Source organism: Octodon degus, unplaced genomic scaffold (assembly GCF_000260255.1).
Source record: "Octodon degus isolate 3935 unplaced genomic scaffold, OctDeg1.0 scaffold00012, whole genome shotgun sequence".
Taxonomy (NCBI): Eukaryota; Metazoa; Chordata; class Mammalia; order Rodentia; family Octodontidae; genus Octodon; species Octodon degus.
In genome coordinates, this window is record NW_004524588.1 from 12,334,912 (window position 1) to 12,361,749 (window position 26,838).

The window sequence follows — 26,838 nt, forward strand, 5'->3', positions numbered from 1 at the left end:
TTTTTTTGTATTCTTAATGATAGCCATTCTGAATGGGAAGAGGTGAAATTTCTTTGTAGTTTTGACTTGCATTTTCCTAATGGTTAAAGATGAACATTTTTTCTCATACTTACTGGCCATCTGTATGTGTTTTTAGTAGTGTCTAAGTCTTTTGCTTATTTATTGAATTTGTTTTATTTTTAAGGTTTTCTTTTAGTTGTATATATACTCTAAATATTAATCCTCTGCTAGAAGAGTAGCTGGTAGAGATTTTTCTCCCATCTTATAAGCTGTTTCTTGACTCCCATTTGTTGCTCTCACTGCTCAAATGTCTGAATTTGGTGCTGGTGGTAGGGTTCTGGTTGTTTGCATGAGGTACTAGCAATCAAACTCTGGACCTCAAGCTTGCCAGGCAGGTGCTGTGCCTTTGAGCTATATCCCCAGGCCCCTAAATTTGACATAGTTCCATTTGTTGACTACTGCTATTATTTCCTGTGATATTACAGTCCTTATCAAGAAAGTTTTAGCCAAAACCTATGACTTCTATTTATCTTTTTCATTATAGTCACTTTAATGTATATGAAGTAGCATCTCATTGTGGTTTTTATTTAATTTCCTTTGTGGCTAATAATATTGAATAATTTTTCATATGCTTAAGGTTGTTTGTGTAGCTCTGGAGAACTTTTTTATGTTCAGATGCATGCCTGTATTTTTGTTAGATAATGTGCTATATAGAGAGTTACACTATTTCCTTACATAGTCTAAATAAGTCACTTATTAAATAGATAATTTGAAGAAATTTTCTCCATTAAGAGAGTTGTCTTATAACTTAATGGTAGCTTTGAGGCATAGGAGTTTTAAATCTCAAGAATATCTAGCTTATCTGTTTTTATCATTTGTTCCCTGTGCTTTGAGTATATATATCTCAAAATTACTTAAAAAACCATTGATTACCTTATGAATTTTTCCAATTTTTTTCAGGTTTTCATGGTTTTAGCTCTTACCTGTAGGTCTTTAATCAATTTTAAACAACTTTTGTGTGTGTTATGACTTAGAAGCCTAACTTTATTCTTCTTCATGTACCTCTTTATTCTAGTACCATTACAGGACCCTGTATCAAAAATAAAAAATAAATAATCTCCTTTAAACATGCTTACTTTCTTTCATGTGATATGCTTATTTGCATTTTCATGTGATAGTGTTTCCAGTAAAGAATCTCAGATTGAGGCTGGCCAAATAGCTCAGTGGATTAAAGCCCTTGCAAGCAGGTGCAGGGGCTGGGGGTTTGATCCCTGGGCCTGCCATTCTGGCCCCATCCCCAGGGTATGCTGAGACAGCAAGTGAGACTAGGCGTGGTGGCATGCTCCTGTAATCCCAGCTTCTGGGAGGCTGTAAACAGGTGGATCACTTTGAGTCAGATCTAGTAGTGAGACCCTGAACACCCTGACACCCTAACACCCTGTAGACCCTTCCCTAAAATACAAAAAAAAAAAAAAAAAATCTCAGATTGAATGTGATCAGGCAGTAGCCTTAGACAAGAACCTCAGATCATTTTAACATTTCTCCCACAGGTTTTGCTTTTCCCATATTTAATCATTGGATAGCTGTCCTTGGAGTCCTCTCCCAATTCTTTTAAACCTGAATGCCAAGTAGTCCAGCATTTGGATCATGTGCTAATGAAGACCTAATGTCTTGGCCCTACTGAGTATGATGTCAGAGAGCTAAAAGCAGCATACACAGAGCTCAGGTAGGTCCAGAAAGGACAGGATAGGTTAGACAGACCTTCGAGGTCGAGACAGGGAGGGGCTAAGGGGCCAAAAGTAAAGCTAACTGAATTGGGTCCATTTCTAATTTTAAAGAAAAAAGTGGGTCCTAAACAAAAAGAATAACAGTAAAGAATAGGAATCAAGCCAAAGCCTGAACATGAAACAGAATCTTGCACAAATCTGGAGCATAGCTTGGTACATATGAACTAACTGTCCCCCATCTTGCTAAAATCAGTTCAGTCTTCCCAGTGTTGAGGATCTTTGTATGGGTAAATGCTGCCTGTACCAGCCGCAGTATGCTAGATTCCTGAAGGTTGCATTTCTAAAGGCAGTGACCAATGAAAACCATGCATTTAAGATGGTGAAGCATGGTATAGAAACCAGGTTACTGAAAATCACTATCGTTGAGAGGGATTAAACCCTGGGGAGCCTGGTAATAACTTTCTGTATAAGGAAGGGACCAAATATACAGTAACCTGGAGCCTAAAAGCTGGTTCATAGTTAATACCCTCTGATTAAAATTTTTGATTATCTCTACTTCTTAACCCATTCATTTTCCATCCTCTGATAATGTTTTATATACTAACTTTTAAATAATGGTCTCTGCTGCTAGATTTAGAGATACAGTATCTACATGTAAGCCAAAGGATCAAGGAGGGAAACACTAACACTGAGACCAAAGCAGTCATTTAGGAGAGATCCATGGTGAATCTGTGGGATAAGAATCATGACATAGAAGCACAGCATCTCTATTCCATTGGATGATTCCTCCTTGATTCCTATTCTACTATCTGTGTTTTATTTTACTGGGTAAGAAGCAGTCCCTTTATGAATCATGTATTGGGATGTTGACACTGAGTCTGCTGGTGAGTTTTACATGGTTCCTGTTAGAGCAACATTCTCTTCCCAAGCATGGCTGGCCTGGGCCCTTAAACAATGGGTGAGACCTCTGAGTCTTGATAGGATAAGAAGGAAGAATGACTTTGATGATACAGTCTGAATTTCACTCATGACTATTGGCATTGTGACGATATTGTTCATTTTGCTCATCTGTCTCTAGAAGGAGGCCCTGTGGCTATATCTAGTACTCTTAGATATGTAAGATTGAATATAGAGAGTAATTAGCTGATAATTCAAATGAAACAAAGCCTAATTTACTATAAAATTTAGATCATTGGAAACAAAATATACTGAAGTATCTGATTTATATTTACATACCATTTTAAAAAGAAGAAAAGTACTTAATTACAATAAAACATCTTTTTTGAATAAGCAATTCCAAAATGTTTATTTAAATTTAAAATAAAATACAAAGATTATATTTTTATGTAAGAATCTAGTCATTATTCATCTTTTTCTCTCATTGCTGAGACAAAATATCTGACACCCAGAATTAAGGAAGCAAAGGTTTATTTAGCCCACAGTTTGTAGAAGTTTCAGTCCTTAATCAGCGGGCTTCATGCACATTGGCACATGGAAGAGGGCAGCAGTTCATGGCGGTGGAAACCAGCAAGAGCTAAATGAAGGAAGTGCAAGAGCAAGCCACTTTCCCTCCTTTGTACTGTATGTAGACTGCTCGCCCCAGGGCATGTGTAGCACTCACACAAAAACTCTAGAAGCCTGCCCCATGATTGAATAAGGCTTTGGAGAGACTTCTGCACAAACCGTAACTCCATTGATTTGGTTTAACTGGCTTCCCTTCAGTTTTCTTGACCTAAGTTTTCTTTCTTTGAAACTCAGTTTGGGACTATCCTACCTATGAAATCAAGGTAGTACTACTGTGCCTACCCTGATGATATTTGTGGATATAAAGGAGATAATTCATATCCAGCATTCAGCATAGAGCCTGACATAGTGTGAACAATAGTAACGGTTATGATGGCACTTTTCCTAGATTCTGTAGTCATCCTTTAATCTCTTTATTCTGTTACCATAGAGAACACTAGCTATACCTCTCTTAACATTTATTATCCTGTTTCATGTACTATAGCATAACAGCCATAATGAAATTATAATCTCCCAGATAAGAATGAACTTGTTGGATTGAAAAGTCAGCAGTTTCTTCTTTTATAAGCCATGTGGTCTTCATTTTGATTTTTCTTTTTCTCAATAGAAAATGAAAACACTAGCAGAAAGGAGGAGGAGTGCTCCATCTCTTATTTTGGATAAAGCCCTCCAAAAACAGCCTAGTACTAGGTAAGTGGAAAGTCTGGAATTTATATTTGGTATGTGTCAGAACTTTCGTACAACAAAGTTTTTAAATCATGTATTTTCTATGCATGGGGGTTGTTCATTTTTTGGTACCAGAATTCTCTGTTCAGTATAATAGAAAATATGACTTATGTTCTAATCATAGACCTTTTAGAGTGGTATTGAATGCCTGGTTACTTTAAAACTGATTCAAAAGTGGCTATCACATAGTACACAAACATACAGTTTCCACATTTTGTCAGAATTTTTGGAAATAGCTAAGTCACATTAGTCAAAAATTTGCAACACAAAAATTTTCTGTTCTTTTAGTCACAAGATTTCTGTGTGTGAATGAGGTAATTTTTGTGCTAGTTTTAGATATAAAGATAATCCTATCAAGATTATTTTAAAAATGAAATGTTGATTTCTTTTAGGTCTTATTGGGTAACTAGTGAAAAAGCAGGCTACATAATGTGTAGAAGTTGAATGGGTATGTACTAATTTAACATAAAATCTGGTGTATATATGAAAGTGTTTCAGTGCCAAAAATAAAGTATGTATCCTAATTCCAGTAATTGAAACTGATCAAAATATTTAGGTCATTATCTTTCCAGGTCTCAGATTCAGTATTCTTTCCAAAAGAAATACACTTTAGTCATTGGTTTGAGACAGGGTCTTTTTTTTTTTCTTTTTTTTTTTGTCGGGGAGGACTGGGGATTGAACTCAGGCCCTTGTGTTTGCCAGGGAAGTGCTTATTCCACTGAGCCATATCCCTGGCTCCTAGTCATTGGTTTGATTAGGAAATTTAAACTACTTTTAATAGATGCACAATCAAACTTGAATTAAAGAGATACTTTACTAAATAAAAATGCAGTAATACATTTAAGTGTCAAATAAATGAGTTTTGATTAGTTACTTCAGTGTATCTTTGCAATTGTGTGTCTCTCTTCAGTTTGACCTTGATTACTTAGAAAATGCAAGGGAAAGCATAGTTTAGGGGAGATGGATAAAGAGAAGAGGCAGAATTATCATTACAACTGTCTTTAATTCTCTACCATATATGTAAAGATAACTTTACTGTCTACTATTTTTAAAACAGATACAATGTTAGATGAAGTTTCTTATTAGGAGATTCTAGTTTGGAAGTATACTAGGATTTTCAGTTAAAGGTAGTCCTCAGATCAAAGAAAGATCAGTAAGTCAAGAACCTGTAATAGTCCACATGTTGATCAGTGATGTCCACCTATGACATGTATGTTGTATCAGACAATTGAACTCAGGACCCTGCGCTTGCCAGGCAAGCGCTTATTCTACTGAGCTATCTCCCCATCCCCCAGGCAATAATTGAAAGCTCTAAAATGTTTGTCATCACTAAGGTAGGTACTCTAACTTACCAAAATATTTAGATCATTATGTAGCAGTTGTTAGCAGCAGTGGTAGGAATCTGTAAAGGGGACTTTGAGATAGTGTGAATCATTGAGTTTTTATCAGTGATTTAGTGAAAAGTGGCCAGAGATGCTGAGAATCATATAAAGCACAGAGTCTCCTAGACCCCAAAGATTTATGTAGTTAGTACATAACTTTTGAGTGTGTATTATATTTGTGAAGGGAAAAAAGACCTGCACATGTGTGTGTGTATTTTATATACCTTAATATTAAATTTTTAAAAGCTGGGGGTAAAATCCTATTAAAATGAATATTCAGAATTCTGAGTTTTGTCTACCTTTATATAATACATGTTCCTGAAAAGTTACATAAATTAGATTTTTATTATTAATGAACATGCTTTAAAGAAATCCTATACTTACTTCATTAAGTGATTAACTTCTATTTTCAGAGTTAAGCTTTATAATTAGATTTTTGTTTTCTAGTTATGTACCAGAAATGGAAAAAAAAGCTCTGAAGTCGAAGATGATAGCACACACATTTTAGGTAGAACTTTATGAGGCAAAATTCTATTAACTATTCCAAAAATCCTTACCATCACTTCGCATGATGCACTACAAATGATACGTATGCTGTTTGGATGCATTGGCATTTCCTGTTTCTTAAATTACACTCATACTTGATTTTGGCTTTGTGGTATACTTTCTTTCTACTGTTGACCATGGTTAACTTGTTACTTAGTGGTTGGTAACTTCTAGATGGTAAAGCTTTCATTCAAAATTTAGCTAACATCTGCAGGGGATTTAAAAAGAATCATTTTATGTAATAGCTCCTGCATCTCAATTTTATTAAAATTTAATGAACAAGCTGGTTAAAGAAGTGGAAAAACTTAGATGATCTAATGAGTTAACTATGTTTATATATTAAGCAGTTTTTGTCTTCAGTGTTGACCCACAAAGTACAAAGAGACTGGAAGTTACAGATTTTAACATTGTGTAGGTAGGAATAAAATCAGCTGGAGATGGTCTCTTAAGTATTTATCATATTACCTACTATATCAGATGACAGACATCTTTCACAATACAAAGATTAGAAGTTTTTTAAGCCAAATTATTACAACACTGGTGTTCTCAGCTGCTTTTATTCAACACAGTAGTGTTCAGTTCTTTAAGTATGACCTCACTTTGTATCACAGTCATCCTCTTATTAACGAAGACACGTACTTTAAAGAGTTTAGCTTTTTTAAAAGTAAAATAAGATCACTGATCTGTATTATTTGTTAAAGTCCTAATTCTATAAGTGTATATAGTTATGATTGTTGAAATACAATGTCAGAAGACTTCTAAACACCACACTCTCTTCTTCCAAATACTACTTCCCTAAGTAGCTCCTCTAACTCTTCATAGATACCATCCATGTTCTTATAGCATTTTATATATCTTTTAACCATACCACATGCATCTCATTCCCTTTTAGTGTCCTAACACAAGTTCATTCAGAAAACAATTCCCATACCTATTTGGTACTCAGTTATTATTTATTGGATGAATTTATCAATGAACAAGTGTCTCTATTGCCTAACCAAAAGAGAAATTTAATAAGCTAACATAGTAGTTTCTGTCTGTCCTACCTTCCTTTCAGTGGCCAATATATGAGACTCTTGCTGGTTTGTTTGTGAAATCTTGTTCAGGAAAACTGGAAATTCCTTTTAACAAAATGATTCTGAGTTATTGTTAGTAAATAATTTTATATGGCTGTCTCAGTTACTTTTCACTCATTGCTGGGACAAAATACCTAACACCCAAAATTAAGGAAGGAAAGGTTTATTTAGCTCACAGTTTATGGAGGTTTCAATCCATACTCCACTGGCTCCAAGGCCAATTTGCATATGGCAAAGGGCAGCAGTTCATGGTGGCAGAAAACAGCAAAGAGCAGAGGAAGGAGCAGCAGCTGTGGCATATATCAAGCCTCTCTCACTTCCTTCTGCATTGACTGTGAAGACTAGAGCTCAGGCATGGCTGTGAAGATCAAGATCTTCCAAGGAAGTGGTCCCAGAAGCCTTCCTCAACTCCTTTATATACCCTTCAAGTGCTGAGTCACTCTAGGGCAGCGCCCTCCACACCCTAGGGGTGGGGCCTTAGGGCATGGAGTCACCAAGCCAATCCACTTAAGCTGCTAACCCCTCAAGTTGACACAATGTATCAACTACCACAGTCCACTTCTTGTCAACTTGGCAACTACACATATTCTTCTTTAAACCAATTTGTTAATCATTCAGCTTGTCTTCAGTGTTATCAGACCCACAAAGTACAAAGGGACAGAACTTACAGATTTTGGCACGTGGCAGAGGCAGCAGTTCATGGCAGTTCAGCTTAACAGCTTCAATAAGTTTTGAACCAATTAATAAGCTTATAGAGACATGCTTATTAACATTTTACATCTTTGACATTATAACACAGATTTGACTATCATTAAGAATCACTATTTGGGGCTGGTGAGATGGCTCAGTGGTCTAAAGCACCTACTTAGAACAAGCTCAGCAAAGCACAAGGGACCGTGGTTCAATCCCTCAGCACCACATGCCAGTCAGCCCCACCCCCTGGTGGGCTGAGCTGGCCACACACACACACAAATAAATAAATAAATACTGAAAAAAAAAAAAAGAATCACTATTAAGTCTATCAACATTGTAGTTCATGAGAACCATAATATTCTGCTCTGCCCCTCCCCAAAAACTCATGCACATCCTTTAATGCGAAAGGCACTTAGTCTCTCTGCAAGAGATGCTATTGCTGAAAAGTCCAAGACCCAAGTCTCCCCCAAGATCTAAGGCAAACTCTTAGCTGTGTGCCCCTGTACAAATGAAAAGTTGAACACTTCTAACATTCAAGGGTACAAGATAAACCCAGGGCGGGTTGAGCCAGCCACAGAGTCCAGGCATAGTGATGCACACCTGTAATCCCAGCACTGAGGAGGCTGAAAACAGCTGCGTAGTGAAACCTTGTGACAACCAGATACATTAAAAACAAAATAAATTTTTTAAAAATTGCTATTAAGTCTATCAACATTATATTACATGAGAACCATAACATTCTGCCCCTGGCAAGATAAACATTACTGTTCCAAAAGATACACAGAGGATACAAAGCATTGGGGCCAAAAGAAGTCCAAACTCCAGAAGGGCAAACATTAAGTCCTATAGCTATGTGTGGAACATCTGAAGCAATCTGCAGGAAGTTGTGAGCTCCAAAAACCTTACATGGCTTCACCCCTACAGCACTTCTGCTCATAGCACCCATAGCTTTTCTCTGGGGCTGGCTTTGCTCTCCTTACAGCTTTCCTCAGACAATCCACCTTCCTGGCTTTTCCAAACTTCTGGAGTTTCCATTGAATGGGCTTCTCACTCTGCTTCACACACTGCCTGTCCTCCTAGGCCTCCTTCTGAAATCTAGGTGGAAGCTTTCTTAACCTCAGAACTCATGCATTCTGAATGTGCCTAAAGCCAACATGTAGATAATGCCAAGGTCTGTTGCCAGCTGGAGCAGTAGCCAGGTTTCCTCTCTTGGCTATAGGGGTCAAGTGCCTGGATTGCTGAGCACTCTGAACCTGTTTCCAAGGAAAAAGTTCTTCATGCTGGCACCATTTTGGAACCTGGTGTGGCCACTGCTACCATTCTGGAATATGGGGCTTGGTGGCTTGCTCCTCAAAGCAAAGTCCCTCATTCTCACAATTCTGAGCCTGCAAAGGGCAGAGACCTGCTTCCTTCTGTGATATGCTCAGGCCATCCTTTCCATTCTCTCATTCCTCTTTGGCAATGGAGATCCTCTAAGCTCTATCTTTGCATTCCACAGTTTTATTGGAGCTTCCTTTCTGGCCAGACTCACAATATTTTAAATCATCCTGCTGGGCTCTTTGCTCTTGACTCTCAACATTTATCCGACTAAAATCTCTGAACAATAGCCATGCCACTGCCTCAAAATTTGACTGCTCTGAGATTTCTTTTCAAGATTAACTAGTCTACTGCACTTAATCTCAGTCTCAGGCAAAGTCTCTGGACAAGAGCAAAATGCAGACAAACTTTCTGCCAAGCCATAACACAAATCATCCTGAGTCCAACAACCAGAACAGTCCTTCATCCCAGAAGAACCCTCCCCAGCCTGATCTTTGTAGGCAGGATTTATGTCAGCATTCTGGTCTTAGGTCTGACCAGAATCTGCCATACAGAAGAGCCAAAGGCGTTACAGCTCTTTGCTAGTAGGTGATATCTACAAACCTTTCCTATCCCTCCCCATAAACCATTCCTAAAAGCTCGTAATCCACATTGTCAGGTATAATCCCTCTCTTCGTACCGAATTCTGTCTTGTTTACTTTTTACTTATTGCTGGGACAAAATACCCAACAGTCAAAAGGAAGGAAAGGTTTATTTAGCTCACAGTTTGCGGAGGTTTCAATTCATACTCCACTGGCTCCAAGGCAGACTGTCACATCACAGAGGGCAGCAGTTCATGGTGGCAGAAAACAGTGAAGTGCAGAGGAAGGAGCAGCAGCTGTGGCATCTGTCAAGCCTCTTTCACTTCCTTCCACTCTGACTGAAGACTGGAGCACGGGTGTGGCTGTGAAGATGAAGTTCCTCCAAGGAAGTAGTATGCAGAAGCATTCCTCAGTCCCTTTATATACCCTTTAAGTGCTGAGTTACTCTAGGGTAGGCCCTCCCCACCCTTGGGCAGGGACTCCACACCCTAGGATGTGGATTTACTGAGTCTATCCAGCTAAGCTTACAACCCCTGAAGTTGACACAGTGTATCAACTACCGCAATGACACAATGCCATGAAAATAAATATATTTTTTCTAGAAATATCACATATATTGACATTTTTATGGTACTTTTTCATTATTTAGGGATGAATTTAGGTCATACAGACTTTCCCTCCAGAAATTCATAGCTCTGATATGGTACTCAGCCACCTAGTAGAACTTGCATAAAAATATATCTGTTTATTTTAGATAACAGTATAATGTCATTTTAAAGTTGGTATTCACTTCTCTCCACTTTCATCTATAAAATAATTTATTTGTGCTTTTGTTAAGATTTTCTGGCACTTTTAAATCTCTGCTACTGCTGCTGAGAAGAGATGAAGGGTGACACCAGAGAAGCATTGTGGTGTAACAGTGAATGCTTGGGTTTGGGTTGCATTCAGATGTTTGCTTTCCATCCTATTATTTATGTGAGCTTGGATAAGTGACTTAATTTCCTCTTTAAAGTAAGCATCATAATGCTTGTATCACAGAATGTGAAATGAGATGTTTAGAAGATTAATGTATTTTTTACTAATTGGAAGATTAATGTATTATTCACTAATTACCTCCCTCTTTTCCCTTAGACGTACTTCTTTTTCAAGCTTCCAAGCCCCTCCCTGTATGCTAATGTCAAGTCTGTTAATAAAATTCTCCTACTTGCCATCCCAGCATTGTGTAACTTAAGCTAGAACATTGATGCCAGCTCATCTTATCGTGGAAATTGAGTCAAAGATTTCCCATAGGTCACACAGTTGATTAGTGTCAGACATAGAAGTAGAATCAGTTTCTGGTCTTGATGGGTTGATCTTTGCATTATAGAAACAAAAGGACTCTGAAACTAATGTGCTAGGTCTGAATCCTGGTGCACCTATTACTAGCTGTATGATCTTGACTAAGTATTTTTAGCCAACGGTAATGATGACACCAGTTCATAGGGTTTCAAGGAGAACTAAATGAGTTTTCTGTGTGTAGAATCCTTAGTTTCCAGCACATAATTAGCACTATATGCATGTGTGTGTATATGTATGTATATGGACATTATTTAATATCGTTAGTGATAGCAATAATAAAAGCACAAATAAAAAGTACACATTACCCTTATAGAAAGACTCTTGGGAGAACCATGGCTATTGGGAAATAAGGTGAAAAATGCAACAGAAGCAATCTAGTATGTAGTATGAATTCATTTTTGCTAAATAATTATATTTCAGGTCTGGCCTGAAATAAGTTCTTTGTTTTTGACACTCTGTGAATGCTATCAGTATTCTCCATGAATTCACAGCTCTTCTGATATGGCTGGGCTCAGGTTGGCTTCCTTCTTTCTGTAGTATGGCATGGAATCTCTGTAGGTGAGATTCCTTATTTCCTTTCTTTTAGGGATCACTATTCCATGCTCCACTTAGTTGTCTATTGTTTGAAAATGTTTACTTCTTATATTTTTTCCTATTTTTTCCTAGTTTAAGTTAACTTACCAGAACCTACATTAATTCTCTAGGTACTTAGAAAACCAAAGAGTCCGGGAAATATCTTAATGTTGCTAAGGAATGAACTACACATCTCACTCCCTGGCTTTACCCACCTGCCTATATTTTAATCACTCAAAAAAGAAGGCTTCACTTAAGAGAATGACCTAGGACAGTGCCAAATTTTAGCTTGTATCAGAACCACATAAAGGACTATTAAAGCATAGAAAATAACGGCCTCTCCTCCTCTCCCTCTTTTATCCTCCTTCACTTCTCCTCTCTCTCCTCCCCTTCCCTGTGAATTCACTTGAGTAGCTATTCAGTAGAATTCACCTGAGTGGTTATTTGAGCCAGGAGTTTTGGTTGCTTATGTGTTTTTTTGGAAATGTGATCACATATTGTTTGGTTCCTTTTTTTTTTTTTTTTTTTTTTTGAGTAAGCTGAGGTAGTTTATGTAGTTCAAGGATTTTTCTATTTGATCTTAGTTGTCAAATTGATAACCATGTATTCATAATATTAGCCTTTTACTGTCTACAGAATTTGCAGTAATATTTGTGAAATAAATATTGAATTTGCTTCTGCTGTATAACTTTTAAAGTTTTACTTGGGTGTTTTAACAATGAGAATGTCACTGAATTTTTCCCAGTTTATATTTTCATAACCAGATAGCTTAGCAGATTAAAGCTCCTGAAAGCAAGTGTAGGAGCTGGGGGTTCAATCCTCTGACTTGCTGAGCTGGCCCCACCCCCAGGGCCCACTGAGGCAGCAATTGAGACTGGGCATGGTGGCACACGCCTGTAATCCCAGCTCTTGGGAAGCTGTAAACAGGCGGATCACTACGAGTCCAATATAGTATTGAGACCCTGAACACCCTGTAGACCCTTCCCTAAAGTACGAAAAAAAAAAAAAGTTTCATAACAGAATTACACTAAAAAATAAAATTTTATTAAACTTGGAAATTCAACTGATTGGCTTTAAAAGGTATTTTTCAGATAACTTCTGAGTTTGAATTCCTTTTTCTCTTGTTGGGTTTTCACTGTTTCTTTTCCCCTTGTGTTTTGGATAAACACATTTTTTCATTTATTATATAAAATTGAGTTTATGGTTATGTTTGTACACCTGGATACTGAAAGTGACTAATTCCTCTTGGGCTTAGTAATTGTCTACTTTTTATTAAAAAATAATAATAATAAAAATAAAAGAAGTTGAAGGAATCAGTAACAACTCTTTGTAATTTAGCCTCTGGAAATATTGGACAGATGGATTAGCCTTTAAGTAGAACTACTGGTTCATGAGGGGTCTTATTTATTTATTTGGAATTGTACAAACTTCTAAACTGAATATCAATATATAGTATAGAAATCTGTACTGAGTTTTCCCTGGACTAGAATTCTTTTGCTCCAATGACAATTAGAGATCTACTTTGAGGAAGACATTCAATTGTTTTTCTAATATTCTTAATTAGGAAAAATTTTAAATACAAAAAATTTTACAGGATACTGCGATAAACATGCATATTCCCTACCTATATTATATTTGTGATTATTGACATTTGCCACACTTACTTCATCTGTGCTCATCTAGATTTTCTCATTTTTCTGAGTCATTTGAAATTAAATTGCAGAGTTCTTACTCCAAAATAATTTAGCAAGACTCCTAAAACAGTATAACATTCTTCTGTAAAACTAAAACCATTATCACATCTGAGAAAAATGACATAATTTCTTTAATATCAAATACATGTTTCTATTTGAGGTGACTTCTCATTTCTTACTAGCTATCTTTTTTAAAAAACCAGAATTTAAATCAAGCTTCACAGTTGCATTTGGTTAAATTTCTTTATTCTCTTATAATGTTGAGTTGTCTGTGCAGCTTTCTCTAAAGTCCTCTATTTCATTACCTTTTTAAGAGACCAGTCCCAAAATCTAGTTTTAATCTACGGAATAGTCAACATATTAGTTACCTACTTCTGTGTAACAAATTATCACACACTTCACACCTAACAGCTGAAAACAACACACACTTATTATTTCATATAGTTTCTATGTTTTAACAGCTTGTATGTGGTTCTGATACAAGCTACAATTTGGCGCTGTCCTAGGTCATTCTCTTAAGTGAAACCTTCTTTTTTGAGTGATTAAAATGTAGCCAGGTGGGTAAAGCCAGGGAGAGAGATATGTAGTTCATTTCTTAGCAATATTAGGAGGATATTTCCAGAACTCTTCACTTTCTAAATATCTAGAAAATTACTGTAGATTTTGGTAAACTAAGACAAAAACCATAAAGAACACAGCTTATAGTCATATATTGTTATAGATTAAATTTTAGTTCTTGGTAGAGAACTGAAGTCTTGATGGGCAATATTATCTGTGATCCCACTATATTTCTATCCATAAACTCGGGTTTAATTCTGCCCTGTAAATAAGAATGATTTGTATCCTTTACATTTTTTGGTTTTTGGCCTGCTTTCCTCCCACTGAGAGGCAGTGAAGGAGAAGAAATTGGTAGTTCTTCCTCTTGGCCAGGCATAATTGTTACTTGCTGTTTCCCAGTATGAGGAGACTCTCTGCAGCCACTTTTAAATATATATTCTAGTTTTTGTTCTAATAAAGATACAGGAACTATAATATTTTAAGAACCCTGAGAGGCAAGTATTAGCACTCATATTTCACAGACTGGTTAAATGAAATTTAAAGGGCTGATCTCACTATATGAAGTCAGCCTTATAGTGGTAGAGTGAAGGTCTATCTGACTCCCGCATTTATGCTCTTCATTTTCATTTCCTACCACTCCATCCACCGACTTCAGTGTTAGGCATAGCTAAGATCTGTTTGCCTCACTTTATGTTAATGTATTCCCTTCTACTTCTCTACTTAGGTAATTACTTCTAGGCTCAGGTCAGCTGACACCTAGCAGTATGTCTTCTGGCCAGACCTTTCTGGATTCCCTTTCCAAGCCCACTCTACTTGTCACAGTGGCCAGTGCCTGTTATAGCCAGGTTTTCTATTCTCTTTTTCTGATAACTGAAGCCTAAATTTTTATTTCTCTTATATGATATTTTCAGAATCTTAGAACCTAAGAACTGTATTAGACATAACTAAAATAATAAATTTAACTCCTGTCTCATAGGACCAAGGACTGAAACATTAAATATCTATTAACTCTCGCTTTCCTTAATAAAATGAATCCCCAAGTGACCCTCATTCTCTATTTCCAAATTTTAATTTCTCTTGAACTCATTAGTGAACTTACTTTGTAAAACAACCAAGTGGGTGAAATTCTAGTGATATCCCGTCTGAAGAGAAGTCGGTCCCATAAGCTATTTTACTTCTGGAAGAACTTAGGAAAAAATAAGCAGGTAACAAGAAACTAAGCTTTAGCACATTTCATGAAGACCCTAAATAAACGTAGACTACCATGATAGTCTAGGGAGAATATCCAGGTGAGAAAGAATGACTGGATTTAGTCTTTCTAATTTAAACTTTGAATTTCATCTCTTTATCGCTTGCCTTTCATGTTCCTTTGGGGATCCTGGCTTTCATTGCTGTTGTCACTGTTGCTATTTATCATGCTGGCTAAAGTGCAGGTGTGGGAATATTCCCTTAATAGCAGCATCACAGCCAGTGCATACCGGATGGTACTCCCCAGGCACAGGACAAGGGACTGCATTTCTCAGTCTGTGACCAGGGTAGAAAACGACACTTGTCAAGTGTTTACTTAAAAGAAAGAAAGGATCTTCATCAGTTTTTAATAGTACACTTGGATAGTAAAAGCTGTGAAACATAGGGAGGTATATTATTTCTCCTGGTGCTTCACTCAAATTCCTTTTTCCTAGTACAAGTGGAATATCTCTTGTCTGAAATGCTCTGGACTAGAAGTGGTTTGGGATTTTAGATTCTGTTCAGTTTGGGACTATGTGCACATTCATAAGTTATCTTGGCATGGGATTGTATACACAAAATTCACTTATGTTTCATATACTTCTTATGTACAAAGCCTGAAGATATTTAATGCACTTGTGTTTTGCCTGCTACCTTTTGTGTAAATTAGGTGTGAAATTGTCATACATCATGTTGATACTCAGAAACTTTCAGATTTGGGGGCATTTTGAGTTTGAGATTTTTGAATTTATGATGTTAAACGTACATTGTGTAATATGCTCTCATAAAATCTGGATCCTAGAAGGAATAGTAAGTTTGCCTGTCTCATTTGTTCCCTAGAACTATTCCTGACAATTGCTAATTTAACAAATGTTTTAATGACATCTATGTATCAGGTACTTTTCCAGATGATTTTAGTATAACTTGTGAAACTCCTGCTCTTGTGGAGTTTATATTCTAATGGGTGGTAACAAAATGCACAAATTAGGAATATTAGACGTAGTAGAACAGTAACTAAGAAAATAATTAGGATAGTTATGGAAGGCTTTCCTGATCTGAGACACTTGTGTACTGCCCATAGCAGGCTATTAGGGCAATGCTGGGCACTACAGGAAATTAAAAAAAAAATTGTGTACCCTTAGAAAGGCTCATTGATAAATTAGGATTTTTCTGTCTTTCTTTGTCTTCTCATTGCCAGTCTTTAGGGGCTCCACGCACCCCCTAAAGCACCAGATCAACAGTGTGATGTCAGAGACAAGCACTTTTCCGCACTGCACAGCACTGCATCTTCCATGGTCACTGACCCTGATAATGTCAGATCCTGTCAGAAGATATCTGTGATTGTCTGTGAAGGGCTTTTTGAGGCCGTAAGAAGATAGACATCATCATCATAATTCATTTAGCAAATATTCATTTTTTTTGTCACTAGGCGCTTCTAGTAATATACCAATGATTACAACAGACAAAAACTTTGACCTTGTGGAGCCTACATCAATATTTGACCCCAAACCAGTTAATCCAACTGTAATTCATTGAATTATAGTGAATATTACTCCTGTTGCCCTCACAGCATATTTCAATTTTAGTAATTAATGAACTAGAAATAAACTTCATTTCGCTTAACTTTGGTCTAGTATGCCATCATTATAACACAGTGACTCTTTCAACTGAACTTGTAATTAGTACCATCTAATTTAAAATATTCTGTTTTCTAATTGCTTCATATATGCTAATCAGTAGATTGTAAATTCATGAAGGCAGGGAGCCCGATTAGGTCTGCTATTATTTTAGATACATTATCCTCTGGTTCCTGTTTAAAAGAAAGCTTGCCTCCCACTCCATTTTTGTTTTTTTCTCTTTCATTAAACTGTCTACTTAGTTTTCTGGGTAGAAAGGAAGGGAGATGAGGAACGGAGAGGGAGGCAAATAAGTCTAAGCAACGCACCTGTGGGTAATATGACTCTTTTTTTTGTGGAATACTAATTCTTCCTGCAGAATTCCAGTTGAATTTTGAAGAATGAGAATGAAACTCCCACTCAAACTTGTGTTCTACTTAAAGATTTATTTTCAAATCTCTCAACGCCTAGATTCGGAATCCTCTGGAATTAATGTACATTATAATTTTATTGGAAATAATAAAATTTGGTAGAACATTTTCTCACTAACCTCTTTGCAGCAAGGTCTCTCTAACAGGGCATGTTACTTCAGCACTTGTTCTGAATGCTCAGAGAGGCTGCCTTATAACACTGAAGTTTTCAAAGTCTGGAAATAAATCACACCGTGTGTGTTTACTTAATTTCACCACCATAGATGCAATCATGCTTTTACTTTGTTAAAGGAATGAGGTCATCTTAGCTTATGTGAAGAGTTGCTTAAAATATGGTTTGGTTTTTAATTGAGCTGTCAATTTTTATTTTGTATAGATTTAAATATGTTGGTTTCACATTTTAACATGTATTACCAGTTATATATAAGTATTCCTTTATTAGTTTTTTAAAGTCAGTAAGATAGAATTAAGACACTTAATATTTAAGCTGAGTGTGATCATTGTCAGTCTCTTGATAATTTAAATGTGACATGAGAAAACACATTTTTGAGAATGATATGGTGCTTTGAATATGGTTCTCCATGACTGATGTCCAGTGGATAAGTAGGTACTTTAATATTTCACCTTTTTTAGTTCACTTCGGATTTCAGTTCAGGAGATATTTGTTGAATAAAATGCCAGATTGCATTTTATGGAAAGGAGAACTGAAATAACTGGCCTTGCATGAGAATTTTCAAATTCTTACACCAAGTTGAGCATCTCATTTCATGCTTTATATATTGTACATAGTGTGTAAACGACAGTCTTTGAATGGGGCATGTCTGAGTTAGACTGTTGGCTTGAACAAGAGAAATATTTGGCTTAAGTTATTTCTAACAAATTTTAGGATTTTCTCACTTTTCAAAGTATTTTGATCATTTGAGAAAAATCCCACTACTATTAACTAAATTGCATTAGGTCAAAATTCATCTTTCTGGAATTCTCTGTCCTTCTAATTGTATTTAGAAGTCTAGAAATAGAGTGGCCTGGGTTTATAGATACAACTGCAATCATAAAGGTAGATACAGGTGTGCCTCCACCAAGGAAGTTGCATTCCTTGCCCTGTTCGACTGGCTTACTGGACCTGTAATATCATCACCAAAAGAGAATCATATCTCTTTCCCTGCCTATAACTCCAACAGCAGTTGAAAAATGTTAGGCCAGGTGTGGTGGCACATGTTGGCTTGTAGTCCTTTCATTCTGTGAGGCTGAGGAAAGACAATTGCAGTGGTGAGCCTAGTCTGGACAACTGAACAATTTAGCAAGGCCCAGTGTCAAAATAAAATAGGGGCTGTAGTTTAGCATAAAGGCCCTTGATTCAGTCCCCAGTACTGCCCCCCACCCCAAAAAAAGGAAAGATAGGATGAGCAGAGTTTCAAACCAAAGTAACTCTATCTGAATGATAGAAAGAAATTGAGTGATACTGAATTTTCCCCCTATTTTCACAGATAGAAAAGAAACTAAGGACATTTTGTTTAGGTATTCATTCTGCGTATATTTGAGCCTGACTAGCCACCATTCTGGGAACAGAAAATCAGAAAAAAAGATGGCTCCTACTGTGCTATACCACACAGTTAAAATATCCACCACAGGCTGACCACCCAGCTAGGGAAGCATGGCACCAGGACACAAAGCAGAGAGGAGAAGGTAAACTACGCAATTAATTGTGAAGTAGCATATTAGTAGCCTATGTGTGCAGTCAGGTAATTATAACTCACAGTACAAATCAGATAGCTCTCTCATAGAGATACAATTTTTAAGATTTCATATAGGTTTCTGTATATTGGAGAAAAAGAGCAAATAATATATTAAAATTAAGCTTTAGTATTTTTCATCTCCTTAGTGTCCTTTTAGCAAATTTTCTTCAAAAATATTATGACCCATTAAAACCAGAGAAATGGAAAAAGACAAACATCATTTACTATAAGTAAAATTATGTGAAGATACAGTGAGAAGTACTACTTTTGTTCAAAAGTATATACCTGATTCAAAGACTATTTGCTTTGGATCTTAGGAAAACATTTTTCTCAGTGTGGCTGTACAATATGTAATATTACCACCTTCAGAAGATCACTTGATATTTTAATGCTACAATTTTTCTCTCTTGTCTGAAGCGTAATTCTCAGACTCAAATCTTTTCTGGTTCCTTTCCAAAACTTTTTCTGATGCCTTGTCTTCCTCCTTGCCCAGCCGTCACTTTCCCACTTTTGCCATAACATTGCCTGGAAAGATACTTGCTAATTTCTAAATTTTATTTTTAATAGTACATCATTGTTACATCTAAGTTGAAGTTTTTCAGTACAGATTTTTTTTTTTTTTAGTATTTTAGGGAAGGGTCTACAGGGTCTACAAGATGTTCAGGGTCTCACTACTATCGGACTCGTAGTGACCCGCCTGTTTACAGCCTCCCAAGAGCTGGGATTATAGGTCCTCCATGCCCAGTCTCAGTGCACCCCAGGGGCAGGGCCGGGGCCCGCACAACAGACCCAGGGATTGAACCCCGGGCCCCTGTGCCTGCTTGCAGGCGCTTTAATCTGCTGAGCTATTTGGCCTGCCCTCAGTATAGATTGATGGCAGTCAATATTTGCCAGGTCAATTTTGAAGGTGTGGCTGTTGTTGTTCTTTTGTGTTTTTTTGTTTGTTAGTTTCCTGTTTGGGTGACAGTGAAATGAAATGATAAATGGTAAGGATGTCCAGGGTAAAAAGAGTTGCTTAACGTTTGAAGTCTTTTAAAGGTACTACCTTATTATATCATATTCTGTAGAGATATTTGCGTCAGTAGTGACAGCACAAGGATTACTAATTGGAAAACAGATAATTTCTTATATAATAGTAAATATAAATTGTTTCTCTTTACTGTTTAAAAATCTCTTAGTATAACATGTATTGACAATGCAGTTTAAATATATTCTACTTAAAACTTTTTTAAGTGCTTTGATTTAGTTTTGTTTGAAAATGGAAAGTGTGTTGAATTTTAATGCTTCAAAGGGTAAATGTCAAAATTAGATTTCCTGGCAAAATTAGGTCTCCCATGTGAGCTATGTTAAGGCAGCCTGATCTAAAACTAAATTATCTTTTTAATGTGTACTGTTTATAGTCTGTGAGAAATAAGTGAATTTTAATACCAAAGTATCAAGAACTCTCAGGTACTGATGAATTTGGGGGTACTTTTATCTGACAGACCTAAGAACGTATTTCAAGTTAACATCAAAGGTTTACTAATTTGGAAAGCATTTTGTGTCATAGTGTGGGATTTATGAGTCTGTTTCTTTATCTGGAATCATAATATTAGTGTCATGTAACTGCTTAATTCTCAGAAGGATTATCTCTCTTTCTCTCTACACACACACACACACACACACACACACACACACACACACAGAGTTTGGGTTCAGCAGACAGGCACCTTGTGCACTCCTAGACACTGAAACAAAAAATGTCCCTGGCTTTCTGTTACTCAAATCTTTAAACTATAAGACAGTTTCAAAATATTAGTTTAAAAAATAAAATAGACTGGTCATCAAATAACATGTTCTCTTCCTTCATCAGCTGGTGCTTCACTTCAACACTGATTTACAAAAAGCTACTAATGTTTTGTAAAATTTATGCCTGCTGAGCATAAGAAAGCATGCATTGCATTCTTGAAGGAAGATACATTCATAGCACTGTGGAGAATTTTCTAGAATACGTAAAAGTACCTCCTATAGTTTTGAGATTCTTCTGTATTCTACAGTCTATTTTTATCTGTGATAATGAGAGAATACTGATAGAGCTTTGCAGGTAGCTCTGTCATGGCTGGGACCATTATTAGGCGCTTTTCTTGGATTTAAGCTTCTTACATATATTCTCAGTTTTATTTGATACCTTGTTCAATAATGTTTTCCAGAAATGGAATATAGTTTTCAATAAGTTAATGACTTTGCAGAATCAATTACTTAAAATTTTATGTTAACATGATGAAATTAGGATAATTTTTCATAAATATCAGAGAATTATTTTTTCCATAATTTTATTGAGAAATAAATAGCAATGAGACAGTTTCAAATCAAATTGGTAGGACAGTTCCAATAATTAACACATTGCAAACTATCTTCCTAGTAGTTATTTGCTGTACACAATGCACATGATATCCTATTTACAAACACTTTTAGAACAAATCTCTCCATTCCTTAAGAGAATGTAACTATATATCTATCCTATTCATTTTGAATACACAGATACAAAATGGTCATTCATCTTTATCCCCTTTTCTATTTAGTTCCGTCATTTAAATATTATAGGTGTGTGAACTAGGGAAATATTCCAAAATAGTCCAGTAGTCCATAATAATATTGGGTCTTCCACTTGACTGTCAGGGTCAGAAATTGTTGAGCTGAGTCCCCTACAGCCCAACACATGGCTTTCCCTCTTATACTTTGTATATATACTTTTCTATTGGATGGTTAAGACCAACATAAAGCAAGACCTATGCAACAAGAATTGTAGCTTTTGGATCTGATAAGATCAGTCAAATCCCCTCAGGATTTATCCAGAGATACTGTAACACTCAGATTGAGGATCCTGTGTCAGTGTCAGCCATGTGGATGAGTCACAGCCATTGCTTGACCAGTTTGCCCTCTGTGAAAGCCTAAGAGAATGTTTTCTCACCATGACTCTCTTTAGGCACACTCTACATCATCGTTCATTTTCCTCTATGGCCCCATAATCTCCTTGATCAGAAAATTTGGGACACAACTGAGTTACATGACGTTTCAGTACAAGTTCTTGTATGTCCTGAGTCTTAATTGACCTTGGAAGGCTAGGACCAAAATGTTGGCTTTCCCGGTGGCCCTCCTTTTTCTATAATTTTTGGTCTGCAAAACTAGGCTGTTAACCCTCCAGAAGAGAAACTTATTGTTATTACCATACCACCTAGGCTATTAAGTTTAACCTCACTATCTGTCTGAATATCAAACATCTTAGGCATAACATAGAACAGGTATTTTTCCTCAAATATTGATATGTTGAACTTTAAGTCTCTACAGAATATGATGCAAAAACATTTAGAAATTAGAATATGTTTAAAAAATAAGCATAAAGAATTATATAATTCTTATGTATACACATAAGTCCAGAATTCTAACCATACACAACATTGTAGCAGGACAGTTCCACAACACTCCTTTTCCTGTGTACTGCCTTCATTCACCACCCCCTTCCTTTTTAAACAATCATCTACCCAAGAGACAGCATGGCAGCAACTAGCGTGTCAGGGCAAGCAATGTGTATTCAGAAGGCCTGAATGACAGGCACTCCGAGCATGAACCTACTATTACAAATTCCCTTCTTCACAGGTGCAGTAGCTTAGTTCACAGGTATCAGTATATATAGTTAGTCAGGGTGAGAAACCTTCCAATTAACTGCTAGATTCAAAAATCTTCTGAAGATTCTCATGATCATTGCTTTAACCATCTTCTGTATATAACTATATGACTTGTCTCTGTCATATTCCCTAGCTCTTCTCGTTGCTTTCTCTTCATTGTCTAGTCCTCAAGTTCTTGCTTTCCTTTTAATTGTATTATACCTTTCTATTTGTATTTCTATTTTTGAGTTCTTATACTAGGGAAACTATACAATATTTACACATGTGTGTCTGGTTTATTTCACTTATGAGTATATCTTCAAGTGGCATCCACTTCAATATAAAGGCTTCAAGTTTATCATTCTTTATAGCTCAGTACTACTCCATTGTATAAAAAAAAAACCTCATCTTTTTCATCCATTGCTCAGGTGATAGGCATCTTGGTTGTTTCCAAGATGTGGCTATCACAAATTGTGCTGCTATAAACATAGGTACACATATATAACTATGATATGATATTTTCAGATCCTCCAAGAAAATTCCCAGTAGAGGAATAGCTGGTTTAAATGGGATTTCCAGTCCAACTTTTCTAAGGAGTCTCCACACTGATTTCCATAATGGTTGCACCAGTCTACATTCCCACAAGCAGTGGAGAAGGGTTCCTTTTTCCCCACAGCCTCTCCAACATTTGTTGTTGGTTGATTTCTTTATGATAGCCATTCTTTCTGGGGTGAGATAATATTTCAAGGTTGTTTTAATTTGCATTTAACAGATGGCTAGTGATTTGGAGCTTTTTTTCATATATTTATTAATATCATTCTCTGAGAAGTGTGTGTTCATCTCAGATTCCCATTTCTGGAATGGGTCTTTAAATTTTGGGGCTGTAGTGTTTTTTAGTTCTTTATAAATTCTAGAGAGCAGACCTTTGTCTGAATACTTATTTGTCAAGATTTTTTCCAAATTTGTGTGTTGTCTTTTCACCTTGTTGGTAATTTCTTTTGACATGCCAAAACTTCTCAATAAGACAAGGTCCTAGTTGTTAATTCTTTCAAGTGTTGCCCGTGTGATTTGATTTTTGTTCATGAGCTCTTTCCCTACCCCTATGTCTTCAAGCGTTCCTTCTACTTTCTTTTCCAGGTGATTTAGTGTTTCTGTTTTAATATTTAGATCTTTAAAACATTTTGACTTTAGCTTAGTGCATGGTGATAGACCTGGGTCAAGTTTTAGTTTTTGGCATGTAGAGTGCAGTTTTTGCCAGCACCATTTGTTGAAGAGGTTATCTTTCCTCCAGAAAGCATGTTTGGCCCTTTTGTTGAAATAAGGTGGCTGAGTCTGTTTGTAGAGGCTTCTGCATCTTCTAATCTATTCCATTGATCCTCGGGTCTATTTTGTGGCCGGTACCATGCTGATTTTATCACAGTAGCCTTGTAGTATAATTTCAAGTCAGGAATTGTAATGCCTCCAGCCTTGTCTTTATTGCCCAGGATTGCCTTTGCTATTCTAGGTCTTTTCTGGTTCGAAATAAATTTTAGGAAGGACTTCTCTAGGTCTGTGAGGTATGTCGGTGGTAGTTTGATAGGGATAGCGTTTAATCTGTACAGCAATTTTTCAAGTATGGAGATCTTCACAGTGTTGGTTCTTCCTCTCCAGGAGCAGGGAGTATCTTTCCATTTTCTGAAATCCTCTACGATCTCTTTTTTCAGACTACTGTAATTTTCCTTGAAAAGATCTTTGATTTCTTTAGTCAGATTAATTCCAAGGTATTTCATTTTCCATGATGCTATTGTAAAAAGTATTGTTTCTCTAATTTCCCTCTCACTGTGTTTGTTATCTGTGTAGAGGAATGCTATTAACTTTTGGGTATTGACTATATCCTGCTAGGCTACTGAATTTGTGTATCAATTCTAGTACCTTCTTGGTGGAGTTTTTTTGGGTCTTCTAAGGAAAGTACCATGTCATCTGCAAATTTAACTTCTCTTTACACCTATTCTTATTCCCAGTATTTCTCTCTCTTATCTAATGGCTCTAGCTAATGATTCCAGAACTATATTGAATAAGAGTGGTGAAAGAGGACATCCTTGTCTCGTACCAGATCTGAGAGTAAAAGATTTCAGTTTTTCCCCATTTAGAATTATGTTGGCTGTTGGGTTCTCATAGATGGCTTTTATCAGATTGAAGTAGAGGCCTTCTATTCCAATTTTCTGTAGAACTTTGAACATGAATGAGTGTTGGACTTTGTCAGAAGCCTTTTCTGCATCAATTGAGATAATCATGTTGTTTTCAGATTTGGTTCTATTGATTTAGTGTATTATATTTATAGATTTGGTATATTGAATGATCTTTATATCCCTCGGTTGAATCGCACTTGGTCATGGTATATAATCTTCTTGATGATTTGCTGTATTCTATTTGCTAGGATTTTATTGAGGATTTTTGCATCTATGTTCATGAAGGAGATTGGCCTGTAGTTCTCTTTTTTATTTGGTTTTCCCCTGGTTTTGGTATCAGTATAATGCTTGTCTAGAGGAATGATTTTGGGAGGATTGCTTTCTTTTCAGTTTCATTGAAGAGTTTGAAGAGTATACGGATTATGTCTTACATAAATTTCTTGTAGAATTCAGCTGTGAATCCATCAGGACCTGGACTTCTCTTTGTCAGTAGGTTTTTTATTACTCTTTTTATTTCATTGGCTGTTACTGGGTTATTGAGAGCTGTTTTATCTTCTTCATTCAGTTTTGGTAATTTGTACCTTTCTAGAAATCTATGCATTTTTCTGTGTCTTCTATTCTGTGAGAGTAAAGATTCTCAAAGTAGCCTTTGATAATCTTCTGAATTTCCACTGGGTCTGTGGTAATTACACTCTTTTCATTCCTTATTGCTTGTATTTGAATTTTTTCTTTCCTCTTTTTGATGAGGTTAGCTAGGGGATTATCAATTTTATTTAGTCTTTCAAAGAAACAGCTTTTTGATTCATTAATTCTTTGAATGGTTTTTTTTTTGTCTCAATTGAATTAATTTCTGCTCTAATCTTTTATAATTTCTTTCCGTCTTTGGGATCTGGGTTTGGTTTTCTCTTCCTATTCTACTTGCTGGAGGTGCAGCATTAGGGTGTTTATTTGTTCCCTTTCTGTTTTCCTATTGTGTGAGTTCACAGGTATGAATTTCCCCCTGAGAACTGCTTTCATCATATCCCATAAATTCTGATAAGTTGTTCTTGAATTTTCATTGAATTGTAGATATTGTTGAATATCTTGTTTAATTTCATCTGTGACCCATTGGTTGCTGAGTGTCATTTAATTTCCATGTATTTAGGGAGTTTTTCTGCTTTCTTTTGTCATTTATTTCCAGTTTCATTGCACTGTGGTCAGATAATATGCATCGGATAACTTCTGTTTTCTTACATATACTTAATCATGACCTATGGACCTTTATGTGGTCTATTTTAGAAAATGACACATGTGCAGCTGAAAAAAAATGTGTATTTAGCTGGGTTTGGGTATAACGCTCTGTATATGTCCACTAAGCCCATTTGTTTCAAGCTCTGGTTCATTTCTCTTACTTCTTAGATAATTTTTTTTCTGGCTAACCTATCTTTTGGGGATAAGGGGGTGTTAATTTCTCCTGTTAAGATTGTGATATTGGATATTAGATTTTTATCTCCATTAAGATTTGCTTTATATAGTTGAGGGCTCCCTGTTTGGTGCATACATATTTATGAGTGTTACCTCTTGCTCTTGTATTTTTCGTCTACCCAGTATATAGTAGCCTTCTTTATGTTGCTTGATCGTTCTTGGTTTGGATTTGAGACTGTCTGAGAATAGGATTGCTACCCCTGCTTTTTTCTGAGGTGCTGGGGCGTGTTGTATTGTTTTCCATCCTTTGTCTTTCAGCCTGTGAATGTCTTTATGAGTTAAATGTGTTTCTTGTATACAGCATATTGTTGCATTTTGTTTCCTATTCCACTGTGCCAGTCTATTTCTCTTGACTGGTGAATTGAGTCCATTTACATTGATGGTTATAATTGAGATGTATTGACTTAAAATTGACATGTTATTTACCTGTTATCTTTTACTCCTTTTTTTCCTGTGTTTGTTTGCCCTATTTAGTTGGTTGCTTCTGTTCTCATTCATGGAGTTCTGATCATTTTGGTCCCCCTCTAGAACATCTTTCAGTAGCCTGTGTAAGGTTGGCTTTGTCATCATGAAATTCTTTAGTTGTTCTTTGTCATGGTAGTATTTCACTTCCATCAGTCTTGAAAGAGAGTTTTGCAGGGTACAGTAGTCTGGGCTGGAATTTATTTTCCTAGAGGACTTGAAGTACTCTGCTGCATGCTCTTCTTGCCTTCATGGGTTGTGAAGAGAAGTTGGCAATAATTCTGATGAGTTTTCCTTTAAATGTGATCTGCTTCTTTTCTCTAGCAGCTCTCAGTATATTATTCATGTGCTGGAT

General features: G+C 36.3%; 1 protein-coding gene across 2 annotated transcripts in view; it reads left to right on the forward strand.

The window, feature by feature from the left end:
* Positions 1–26,838, forward strand: part of Arhgap20 (Rho GTPase activating protein 20) — a 126,555-nt gene that overhangs the window by 11,051 nt on the left and 88,666 nt on the right. For both annotated transcript variants that reach the window (XM_023709553.1, XM_023709554.1), the window contains exon 2: positions 3,856–3,941. In XM_023709553.1, coding sequence (XP_023565321.1) covers positions 3,862–3,941 — 80 coding nt within the window. In that variant the 5' untranslated portion in view covers positions 3,856–3,861. The remainder of the gene's footprint in view (positions 1–3,855; positions 3,942–26,838) is intronic.